The 12,198-nt window shown below is 39.2% G+C and overlaps 1 protein-coding gene across 5 annotated transcripts; it reads left to right on the forward strand.

Moving 5' to 3' along the window:
- Positions 1-306: 306 nt before the first annotated feature.
- On the forward strand, positions 307-11,989 carry glsl (glutaminase like). Of its 5 annotated transcripts, XM_024379729.2 has the most exons (22): positions 308-792; positions 1,962-2,073; positions 3,441-3,541; positions 4,896-4,963; positions 5,740-5,839; positions 6,094-6,235; positions 6,344-6,410; positions 6,524-6,636; positions 7,415-7,544; positions 7,699-7,763; positions 7,897-8,060; positions 8,273-8,331; positions 8,432-8,476; positions 8,606-8,664; positions 8,843-8,909; positions 9,051-9,101; positions 9,186-9,362; positions 10,341-10,472; positions 10,583-10,675; positions 11,154-11,215; positions 11,361-11,501; positions 11,766-11,989. In XM_024379729.2, exons 2-22 carry the CDS (start codon positions 2,027-2,029, stop codon positions 11,860-11,862), a joined length of 1,980 nt encoding a protein of 659 aa, XP_024235497.1. In that variant the 5' UTR covers positions 308-792; positions 1,962-2,026; the 3' UTR covers positions 11,863-11,989. The 5 variants fall into 5 exon arrangements, with proteins under 5 accessions (XP_024235499.1, XP_024235497.1, XP_024235496.1 ...); XM_024379731.2 differs by lacking the exon at positions 1,962-2,073 and having other exon boundaries at positions 307-792; XM_024379728.2 differs by lacking the exon at positions 308-792 and having other exon boundaries at positions 1,831-2,073.
- Positions 11,990-12,198: the final 209 nt, after the last annotated feature.

Consider the following 12,198-nt stretch of genomic DNA (forward strand, 5'->3'; position numbering starts at 1 on the left):
AGGCATAAGGACATGATGAAACATTTTAGTTTAAATTCCTGAAACTGTTCTGTTATTGGCAACACAGTATATAAACATGCATCATGAAGAATCCAGAGATGCCCATTCACAGCTCTCAAACCTTGTCCACAACGACTTCGCTTCTCTTCAACGCCAGCACCTTGGAGAGATACCGAACAAGCTCCGCATTGGCCTGCCCATCAGTTGGCGGTGCGGCAATAGCGACACCTACTGCCACTATAGACACAACTAGGAATGAACATATTGTACATTACCAACGTAAAATAAATAAATAAAATATGGGGGGGGGCGGTAAAAACAACAACTATATACTCAATTAGTCTTTACTAGTGGAGTTTATTTTGCCATCAGTGTTCCGCATACAAAAAAGTGTACACCTGTAATCGCGTTCAATTCAGATTTAGGCTTCGCGTGCACTGAAATTGTCACCACGTTGTTCTTGTCTCGAGCTACTTGCCCAGAAGACGAAGGTGTCTGCGACGGCTTCTATAGGCCTACAGTTTAATTCTGCGGAAAGGAGAGGAGCACAACATGTTTAGAACGTACAGTAGTACTGTTAGTAAGTAGCCATGGGTCTGCATGACAATTATTTGAGTAAATTATCTTAACTAAACCTCTGGCTGGCTAGTAAAGCTATAGCCTACATGGTGCTTGTTTTAGGACAGCCCAACCGTTTTGGTCTTTTCGGGCATTTTATGCTTTCCAGCGTATTTTCTTGCTGCAAAAGGTCCCTCAAACTGACGTGATGATGGGAACAGTCTCCGGCAGAAGGTGAGAGACAGATGGTTTGGGATAAAGTAACGTTATCTAAAATGGAACACCTTAAACAATAGTGTCCGAGTTAAACAAAGAGAACGGGGTTGTCCGTGACTATTGAAAATACAGTGCATTCTTTGACCAATCTCCTGTAACTTCAAGGCACAGTTGGTCAAAAAATGTAAACACAGCTAACGTTGCAACACTTGACTCTTTCGGTGTCAACTCTGCGCCTTTTCTGCGCATGTTTTCAAATCATGAACTGCATCAGCTGTATCAGCTTCCATTCAAGTTGCTCTTAATTATTTTTGCTTGAGTTGGGTAGTTAATTTCGTGTAATTTATTTTAAAGTGCAAACTAACTAACTGGTTTCTTGTTTTTTGTAAAGACATTCAGAAAATGTATTACATAATTATCCCACATAACATATGCTTACTTGTTATGTTTAGTGCACTGTATCACTTTAGTTGAAGAGCAGCTACATAATAACTTTATTTATAAGCCACAACACATTCATGAGCAGTACACAACACAAGCATTTATTTTTGTACCTTTATTTTACTAGGCAAGTCAGTTAAGAACAAATTCTTATTTTCAATGATGGCCTAGGAACAGTGGGTTAACTGCCTGTTCAGGGGCAGAACGACAGATTTTGTACCTTGTCAGCTCGGGGATTTGAACTTACAACCTTTCGGTTGCTAGTCCAATGCTCTAACCACTAGGCTACCCTGCCGCCCCTATTTATGAAATAGGCTACCTATAAACAGCTGCAGTATAATAACATACTGTGACATAACTTTAACAGAAACTTGCAGATTCTGAAGTAAGCATTTTGTAAATGCTTATGTATTGCTTATGAATGTGTAATGCAGTCCTTATGTGCCCCTTAAATTTCAAGGTGTTTCAGCGTGTTCAAACTCTATAATGTTAACCCATCCCACCCCCCCAAAAAAACCTATGACTGCCTTTCCTTGCAGTTGAGTGGTTCAGAATTCCTTCTGAATTAAGATATCCCACCCACTTTCTCAGTGGGTCCCCTTTCAGTTCTTCCCATTCATCCAGAAACTTCAGAGCAAGCAGCATAACACACAGCACACACACTCACACACAGAGCTTAGAGCTGGAGCAGGGAGACTCAAATGTGTTTTATCCCTACATGGCCTACCCTGTTGCATTCGTCTCAGAAGTTGACAAAAGACATTGACAAAATAATTGTGGACCAAGTATCCAGTGAAAGTCTCATCCCTCAATGGAAAAAACTCCAAGCCAAGACACAGAGGATAATCCTTATCTATGGTAAGAATAACTAATATTTCACCACTTTGGGATTTGTATATAGTCAGATGTTAGGAAAGGCAGAAAGGTCGTTCAACCAATTTGGTGCCTTTTGAGAAATGGAACTTGGAACCTAATTCAAACATTCTGTCATAAAGGCACATGTTCAAAATCGTCAAAATACATGTTTTACCATTTTAAGATTAAATAAAAAAATTCTATAGTAAGTGCCTACCCACTGGGCACACACTGGTTGAATCAACGTTGTTTCCAAGTCATTTGAATGAAATTATGTTGAACCAACAAGAAATAGATGTTGAATTGATGTCTGTGCCCATTTGGGTATTAAGTGCCAAAGAAAGTAACAGGGTTGACCTTAACAGGGTTGACGATTTCATCTTAAGTCAGCCCTAAATCCCCTTGTGACAGGGGGAATGGAAGATTGTTGTGCGCAACAGCAAGTGGTAATTAAATCCAAGTTTCACCAAAAAAGTCATTGTTAAAACATTTGTAGCCTGTCTATGTTATGGTCGATCCGTTCAGTTTTCCAACCCAAAACACCAGAACATGTCCAAAAAGAGGAGAACCAGTTCACCTTCACTATGATTTGACTATTAGCTGTTCAATGTTTCTTGATTCAGATTCTCCATGTGGTCTATATTAAAGGGCACTTTTAAAAAAATATACCAGGCTTTTAAAAAAATATCAAAGGGATGCAAAAGGCACCCATTTTGTGGAATGACCCAATATCTTACATATTTACCATTTATACATTTGCCAGTCATAGGAAAACTGGTACATTTTCATGTCTCATTTGAGCATCTTGTTTGCTGCACGTTCCATGAATGTTATCATGAGACGTGGCATTGCAGTGGAGTTAACAGAAGGCCAGGCTGCCCACACCAAAGAGAATCTGCAGCCCAGGTGCTGCTTTAAGTGGAGATGCTGATGATAGCTCACCATGTACATAGAGACTGACATTCCACTTATTCCCCACATCATGACTAGACTTGTCTTGGTGGAGTTCTAAGGACCCAATACATTTAGAACAGGGTTAGTCAGGCACAACATTTGTTTAAAACTTGGATTTGAACCAAGTTATTGATTTGATTTTGATGTTTATTTTGATCACCATTAGCTGTTCTGTTACAATCACTTCTGCTCTTCCTGGTGTCCACAAACTGTGTGCTATTCAAGTGTTTTCATTGTCCTTCACTTGATCCATTAATGACAAACTGTCAATCATTTGCTTGTTTCATTTGGTTGTGACACTTTGTTGTCTTACCTATTGAAAGAGACCATGTAATTTGGTTGCCAAGATTAACAATCTTTGACAAAAATGTACAACGTTATATGACCATCTATTCTGAAATCTTTTGTTTTTCCAGTTTCCAAAGAACCCCTTCCCTAAGACGCAAATGGAGGAAACGGTATGGAGGTTTGGATGGCAACAAATTACTGGAGCCAAATAAGGAGGAGGACATGAGAGGTAGGCTACATTGCAGGAACATCTAATTGTGGGTATGAGACTGTTTCAGCGATGTTAACGATGTGGGTTTTTCCCCCCTGTGATTTTTGGCCTATGGGGCTTTTTATTGTGGGTGTTGCCTCAAAGTGCTAAAATAAGGAGCTGAGTGGGATGGTGAAACTGAGGAAGATCTACTCTAACCAGACGTCGGTCATTAAAACAGAGCATGTGGACTGTTGTAGGGCCGACAACATGTGAGGGAAAGAAGGAGGCAAAATCAAGTCCAGATGTGTTGATGTGGTACTGGTTGTTTATCTGACAAAACAGTAAAACAATTGCCACACTAAAGCCAGTCGAAGTCCATGAGTGTATTTATTATAACTTGTCTTATTAAATAAATGAACATGCAACAATGTATTTAACCTTTATATGCATGCATGACAGTGATATTTTCACAACCCACGTGTTATACAGATGGTTGTAATAGTGTTCTCAGACAGGCTACTCCTCTCTTTACCCCATTCTTGGCTCAGGGGAAATGCTGTCTGCATTCCTTTGTCTGGAATGTTCCAGTCAATCAGTATAGACATCAACTCCAGTAAACAAGATACTGGAGACAAAAACTACAAATATGTTTATTCAAAGTTTGTGTGTAGTTTTTATTGCTCACGTTTTGATGAGCAATAGCCAATGTTCACAAACGCTGTGTTAAGACATGACATTGTACTAGATATGTCAGAATTGCTGATGTCAACCCGTATTGGAAGGGAATGGCATTTATACTGCTCTTGTCTGTGTTGTCACATAATGAGTGTTTCACTTCTCTTCTCAAGAGTAAAACTTAAAAATGAAACCATTTAACCCTGTGCAGATTTCCATTTTATCTACTGTTGTTGGTATGTGCGGTGTGGTTAAGTTTTCAAAAAATGTTGTGGTTTTGAGAGTTATTTCAGAAAGTGACTTGACCGGGATGCGAAATATTTTTTTCTTTTTTTCTTATTGTCAACTTCTGTGAGCAAGAACTAATAGGGAGTCAGGAAAATGCTGCTGTTTGTATCTTAAAGTGGACTCTGACAGTAAACAACTTTATAGTATCAAATTACATTCAGGGCTGTTTGCATTTACACATTTTACACAATGCAGATTTAATCATAATTTTGAGATACTATTATCATTGTCTTTGTTACAAAATTCTCCTCAACTCTTGTTGTGATAATAATAGACTATTCTGTGCTTTGTAAACTTTTTTTGGAACCCTGAAAACATGGCTGATAAGACCAACAAATGTAATTTGGATTAAACTACACATGGATTAAACTAAAAACCCTTGATTTTGTCATTCATTTCCTTTTATTTGTAATTTGTTTTGCTTTAGAAAATGACTTGATGACAGAGGCCCATGAAGAAAGGAATCCTTTGCCAGTGAAAGGGGCTGAGAGCCAGGTACGTGCTGTGTCCTGCCTGAATCTGACACACAAACAACATGCCGATATCACTGTTTCACACAACACACCCCTGAGTCACCCTAATACACCCACCTCACTAGATCAAAGTGGGGGAGTTACCCGCACTTTTGTCAAATAAGCCAAAGCAGAAAGATTTCTGCATTGTCAGGTGGAAGGTGGCCAGCTAAGGCATGAAATAAATCAAAGCAGAGGTTATTCAGAATCAAATTACAGTCTTTAATCTGAGCTGTAAAATAAAGGGAGGATGAAAGTGCTGCTTTCATGAAAAAGTACAGTAGATTGATGTCTTTTCAGCTTCTAAATAGAGTCAATGTCGGTGCAGAAGCAGAGGCCATTTAGAAACCCCAGTAGTAGTAAAAAGTAATCGCTCCATGCTTTGTCACTGTTGATGCCCCCACATTGCCTTGTAAAGGTAACAATTCAACTTTACTTCACTAAAGAGCACCTGTGATTACTGAAAATATTAAAGGGATGTCTGGGGACAGTCAAATGAGGCTCGAAATGTCCATCCGATATGTGTGAATTTGAATATAGTAAAATGTAGATATTATATGTTGACTCACTGATTAAGACTTTGAAATTCTTACCTTGTTACAGTTAGGCATGGATAATGTCTTATAGCTTTGATTGACGGTAAAATGGCTTATGTTGTGGCTAAACTCAAATATTACCAGTCTATAACTGCAGAATGCCACTTCCTGCTTTCAAAATCTGTCTGTGCATTTGTTTGTTTGTTGTTTTTCATTTCCTAAGGATACGGCTTCATCAGGGAATGTTCCATGTCCCATGCCAAGAAATTCCTTTCAGTCCCTGTCTCAGAGACCTGCCAATTTAGTGAGCCCTGGATCAACAGGTAAGGATAGTGATGAAGGTGTGAGGAGAAAAGTAGGTTTCCACTTCACTTCACATGTGACTATGCAGTTGTCTGCATTTCTTAGCATAACCCGCATAGTCAAATCCTCAAATACACAATACAGTCCATTTTATGTATCTCTTAAACTGATAGTGTCTATAGAAAATCAAAGGTATTAATCTCACATTTGTAACCCCCACCCGAACCACCCAACCACTCACCTCATTTGTACTCTTTTGTACCTATCTCTACAGGCCTCCCATCATTGGTTAGTAATGGAGCTCTGAAGCCCCCTCTGCCCCAGGCAGAACAGGAGAGGCCTGTCACCACATCTCCCCAGCCCTGGCTCAGTGTGGGCAGGACAGAGACCACGCAGGGACACTCAAAGAGGAGGGCGTGAGTATCTCACAAATGACCCTGTACTCTTACATTATCTTTACCAGTTATGTTTTATTGCTTAACCATGCCCTCCTGTGGTGGATGAAATACATTATTTTCTTCCAGGGCTGCTGATGTTCTCTTTGACAGCTTTGCCTCTGATGGGAGAGTCGGCATGAACCATTTTTTTGAGGTAGCTAGTAATTGCTATTGCTTAAGAGACCTGAACAAGAAGCAGCATCCACAAAGATAAACTACAATGACAAACAACGAAAAAAATGTATACTACATTCTCTTCCTCCATAGACAGTGTGGAGCTCAGGCCTACACAGATCCGACCCCAGAATCAAGGACTGCTACTTTCATATGAGGAAACTGCAGGATGAGGATGGAACAGTAGACAGGAACACCTTTCAGAGGTGAGGTTAGAACTGCATTGCAGTCATAGTTACTGGCCAACTGTGACGGAAAAGGATGGTTCCTCCACACAGAAAAGCCCTTTTTAACACTGGTTAAGATACTATGGGTCCAATTGCAACAAAACTCACATTTTACAATTTGAAACAAAACAGCATGTGCAGAGTTGGGCAAATAGAGCCTTATAGAGCAGTGATATTCCAACTTTTTCAGCGTCGACCCCATTTCATTCGCCAGCATTTCCGGGGACTCCATTTTTTTTCCACCAGAAATTCTGCCGACCCTATCCCACCCCAAATCTAATGACACCACCTTAAAATCATTACATTTTGATTTTCACATCAACAAATAACTTTAAATTCATTATATTTTCATCTCTTATCAAAATTAAGAAAACCAATAAATCCATTTAGTCAATAAAAAGTGTTTTCTTCAAATGATCTTTCTCAAAAATGTTTCTATATTGTCCCATAAAATAATCTGTACTCTTAATATTTGGTTCCCCACTTAAAAAAGTAAATAAATATATATACTCGATTTTTGTTTTATTTGCCAGCCCCACTGCAATTTGCCCAACTTTGATTAAACCCTGCTATAGATAATAGAGACATACACTTATGTTCAAAATACATACATAAGCCCAATCATGGACAGAACCAAAATACATAATCAACTACATTAGAGAAGCTGTTAGTCAGACCAATTAAACTGGTTGTGTTCCTTGATCACGGTATGAAAGTGTCTCTGATAAACAAGGTGTTATTTGAATTTCCCCCTAAGGTGTGTTACAGGCTTTGTGTCCCTCATTCTGAAAGCTCTACAGGGAAGGTTTGTCATCCCTGACTTTTCCACCTTCACCGACGAAACTCAAAAGTTGTTCATGAAATGTAAACAGCTGTCTTCAGTCAAGGTGAGGTACAATTTCATCTGGTGTTTTGAAGCGTGCCCCAAATTACTTTAGTCATGCAATAAAATGCTACCTTTGATATTGTAGGAAATGAAAACTTCTCTTGGCATGGGTGTGTGCTAAAACAATGCCTAAAAAAACAAATTGTTTGTCTCAGCAGGAGAAGGATAGTAGAGACAGTGCAAAATGGGGAGTCTCAGTCTGTACGGTTGATGGTCAGAGGTATCATAAAACCAATGTCACTATGTTTTATGTTATCAACATCACTGGGGACTATATAGAGCAGTCCTTTTAAATTGAGAGTCCTTTTTTTGGATGTTAATCCTCTTGTCCTGCCTTGTCTGTGGTCTTTTAGGCTGTCTTTAGGCGACTGGGCCGAATCCTGTGTTCTGGGGGAAGTATCCTGGCCTCTGGTTTATGGCATTGCAATAGACCAGCTCGGAGTGGACAACGTGCACAGATATGTGGGCGTGGAGGAGTTCTCAAAATATGACTCTCCTTTCACCCTCACCAAACAAGGTACAGTAAAACACGTATCTACTTATTTCTGCTTGCAAGACTTTGGGTATTACAGCCATGGAGCCATGAAGTTCACTTATATGCAATCCAGTAAGCAAAGTATTTTGTATTATTATTTTATTTGACCTTTATTTAAGTATGCATGGCTTGTGATGTTAATAGAGTCCTTGGGATGCGGTTTATAATCATGTAAAAACAAATATTTTACACAGGAGTTCCTCACAGTCCGCTCATTGAGACAGGCGCCATTATTACCACATCTTTGTTACAGGTAATATACACACACTCCCTCACCAATGGCTATTTGCATTCAAATATAATGCCAATGCATTTTCAAGTGATGTTAAATGTAATTTGATGTTTTTGTACAGTTGGCTGGCAGTCTTGGTGCAGAGGAGGAGGAAAAGTATGAATCTGTAAGTAAGGCAGAAGGCAAAAAAAACATGTTTTTAATCCTTATGTTTATGTTTGCAATATTTTTAAAAAATCTTTCAAGTCACAAATACTATGGTGTGACCAATGCCATCTTTATGTCATCTCCGCAGGTCTTGAATGCTGTCAAAAGACTTTGCAATAAGGAACATGCAAACTTAAACTGCACAAGGTATTTAGCAATTTATGCAATTTATTTATATATATATTTTACAAACAAACTAACTTGTTAACAATAGATTGATTATTACCAAAGTTTATTATCTCTCGCTCTTAGCAATTTGCTACATTTTTTTGTATTGATGTCTTTTTTTGTCCCTGCTGACCTGTTATGTCTGTCTGTCATACAGTTACCAGAGCTTGAGAAAGGACAGCATCAGACTACATGCCTTGTCTTTTTACCTTCAAGAAAAGAAAGTAAGTAATTTCTTCCATGTCAAACGTTTAAATACAGTAATAGGTAGTACTAAAAAAGTTTTTTTTGTGAACACTTGATAGATGTAATTCTCTATTTTTACTGTTTTAACCCTGAAAATGTTCACTATATTATTTTGGCAGTGCTTTCCAGAGACCGTTGACATAAATGCCACGTTGGATTTAATGCTGCAGGTAAATGTTTGACCATTTCATTTCCATAGTTAGATACTTTGATATAGATTGAAATGTTTCTGATGCATTTTTATTGTGTGTCAGTGTGCCTCCACAGAGGTCACGTGCGAATCAGGAGCAGCCATGGCAGCCTCTTTAGCCAATGGGGGACTCTGCCCTCTGTCAGGTGACCAGGTGCTGTCGCCCTCGGCTACAAAGAGTATGCTTTCCATGATGCAAGTGGCGGGAATGAACGACTACTCCAGAATATTCAATTTTAAGGTTGGTTTGTTTGCATTCTCAAAACAATCATTGAAATTCCATGTGGTGGGTACATCACCGGGGCCAAGCTTCCTACCATCCAGGACCTATATACTAGGCGCTGTCAGGAAGGCACAAAAATTTGTCAAAGACTCCAGTCACCCAAGTTATAGACTGTTCTCGGTACCAGAGCACCAAGTCTAGGTCCAAAAGGCTCCTTAACAGCCTACCCCTAAGCCATAAGACCGCTGAACAATTAATCAAATGACCACCTGGACTATTTACATTGACCCCCCTGACTAACCTGTACCCTGGCACTTTGACTCGGTACTGGTACCCCCTGTATATAGCCTCGTTATTGTTATTTTTTTTGTGTTACTTTTCATTACAGTTTTTACTTTAGTTTATTTTGTAAATATTTTATTAACTATTTTTCTTGAACTGCATTGTTGGTTAAGGGCTTGTAAGTAAGCATTTCACGGTAAGGTGAAATTGTACCTGTTGTATTCAGTGCATGTGACAAATACAATTTCTTTTGATTTGGTGCTAGGGTCTGGTGTAGTGGTAACATAAATTCCCTGGTCCCACTACTCAGTTCTTCTGCTGTATCTTTCTTTGCTTTACATTTATGTTTACTTCTGTCACGAGAAAGTGCACTACACGTGTCATAGGCTTGAAGCAGTGAGATGATAGAGCATTTTTGGGCAAGTAAAGCAAATTAAGCCATTCATTTAATCACATACTTTCTTCTTGTTTTACTTATGTATTTGAATTAATGCTTTGAAACCTCCCATTGGCAGGAGCTTACCGGAGCTGAGTACTGGCACCTCAAATGTTGTCCTGCTTGAGCTCCTGCACCTCTTAACAAATATTAGTTCAAAAGTATTGTGGCACTCATGCACCTAAATATAAAAAGTACCGGCACCCAAAATGAGTACCGGTACCTATTTCAGTCCAAGTTAAGCACTGGTTAATGATAATCAATGTTATGTTTTGCAGACGTCTGCACCAGCCAAGTCCAGTAAATCAGGAGTTATGCTGGCAGTTGTCCCAGGAGTTCTAGGCCTGCTGTGTTGGTCACCTGACCTAGACTCCTTTGGAAACTGCTGGAAGGCTGTGCACTTCTGTGAGGTTGTGAAACCATCACAACTCCCTAATGAACTATTTCCTTTTATAGCATAATTGTGGTTTGTTCTTCCTTGCTTTTCATTGATTTATTTCATTTTTTGTTTGTTTTTAAGGAACTCATATCAACATTCCAGCTACACAGTTTTGACATTCGAACACCATTCAGACAGGTGCTTACATACAGGCAATGGAAAGCAGAGTCTGAGGTCAGTATTTGAGGCCATCTACACAACAACACTTTGCACCTGTAAGAGCTGTTTGAAAGAAAGCATGAAATGTAGCCTGTTTTCATGTGATGGAGCTTTGGCATTTCCATGGTGAGGTAACCATGCGGCAAATTAGTTAATATACCAATTAAAAAGAGAGTTCCAAACCTCTCTGAACAGCTAGTTTTCATTTTTCCCATCTCCAGTTAGACCACTCCCAGCCAGTCCTAGCAACATTCTTGCTTGAGAAATTTCTCTTTGCTAAAAAGCCATTTTTGCATATTTTTTACAATTTTCATTGAAAACAATCACAGTAAGGTAATTAATTGTTACATATAAATTATGTGATATTGAGATAAATATGCCTGCATTGGACCTTTTAACGATGAATCAAACTCCCTGTCAAGGTCTATTCCAGGGATATTTGAGAAATAAAGTGTTTTTCTGTTTTTCTTTCTACTACCTTCTTATTTGACAGGGTTATCAGATCATGAACATCTTACTGGCTGCCTTCAAAGGTGACATACAATCCTTGCGAAGGTAGGGTTGCCCTAACTAGAATGTCTATCTTTTCTCGCATACATTAGAACAGAATTTTTTTAAATTGATACACCATGAGACACTGTATTTTTTAAAACATTATAATCTTCTAAATGTACACACTTGATCATCTTTCCCTCGCCAGGTACTTCCTGTCTGGGGCTGACGTGAATGCCGTGGACTACGACGGGAGGTCCGCTCTGCATGTGGCTGCCTCCGAGGGTCACTCTGAGGTCATCCGGTTCCTGGTGGAGAACACAGGCACCAACTACTCCCTCAAGGACAGGTAAAAACTAAGAAGGCTGCATCTCAATAGTTACATTGCTTCCTCCCTATGTCTTCTGCCGTGAGCTGAAAAGGCAGGACAGGTGAAAGCTTGAGTGCTACACGATGGACCTGTACTAGGAATCTGGTTTTACCTGTCCAGTTCTTTCACCAGTGCAGATGAGGGAAAGGACACAAGGAGTGAAAGCTCACATAGGCTATTGAGGCTTTAAGTTTATACAGTAGACTTATAACCTCACACTTTTGTGGCATGTTCTCTTGACAGATGGGGTAACACACCCATGCAGGAGGCTATGAGACACAGCCATGGACCTGCAGCCCAACTACTCAAGAAATATGAAGAGCAGCCAGTGACTCTGTGAGCAGTAAAGGCACATACAGGATCAACAGTTGGCGCTAAACAGAAGTTTCTCTCTCAATTATTTTCCAATGCATGTGGAAATGTGTTGTAATTCCTATGCGTTAATAAACTTTCTATGATGTAAAACAGGTGCAGCTTTTAGGGTATTTTGTTTTTTTGTTTCCTTTTTCCTGGTAGTTAATTTATGTAATTTGTTGACTAGATAATCCACATTAATTCGTTTTAATCGTTTTATATACAGTAGCAGCCTATAGGCCTACCTTTTTATAAGCTAATTGGGCCACCTGACATGCATCACAAATAGCATTTTGTAAAACAATTAAATGTACTGGTAGGG

Source organism: Oncorhynchus tshawytscha, linkage group LG19 (genome assembly GCF_018296145.1).
Source record: "Oncorhynchus tshawytscha isolate Ot180627B linkage group LG19, Otsh_v2.0, whole genome shotgun sequence".
Lineage (NCBI taxonomy): Eukaryota > Metazoa > Chordata > Actinopteri > Salmoniformes > Salmonidae > Oncorhynchus > Oncorhynchus tshawytscha.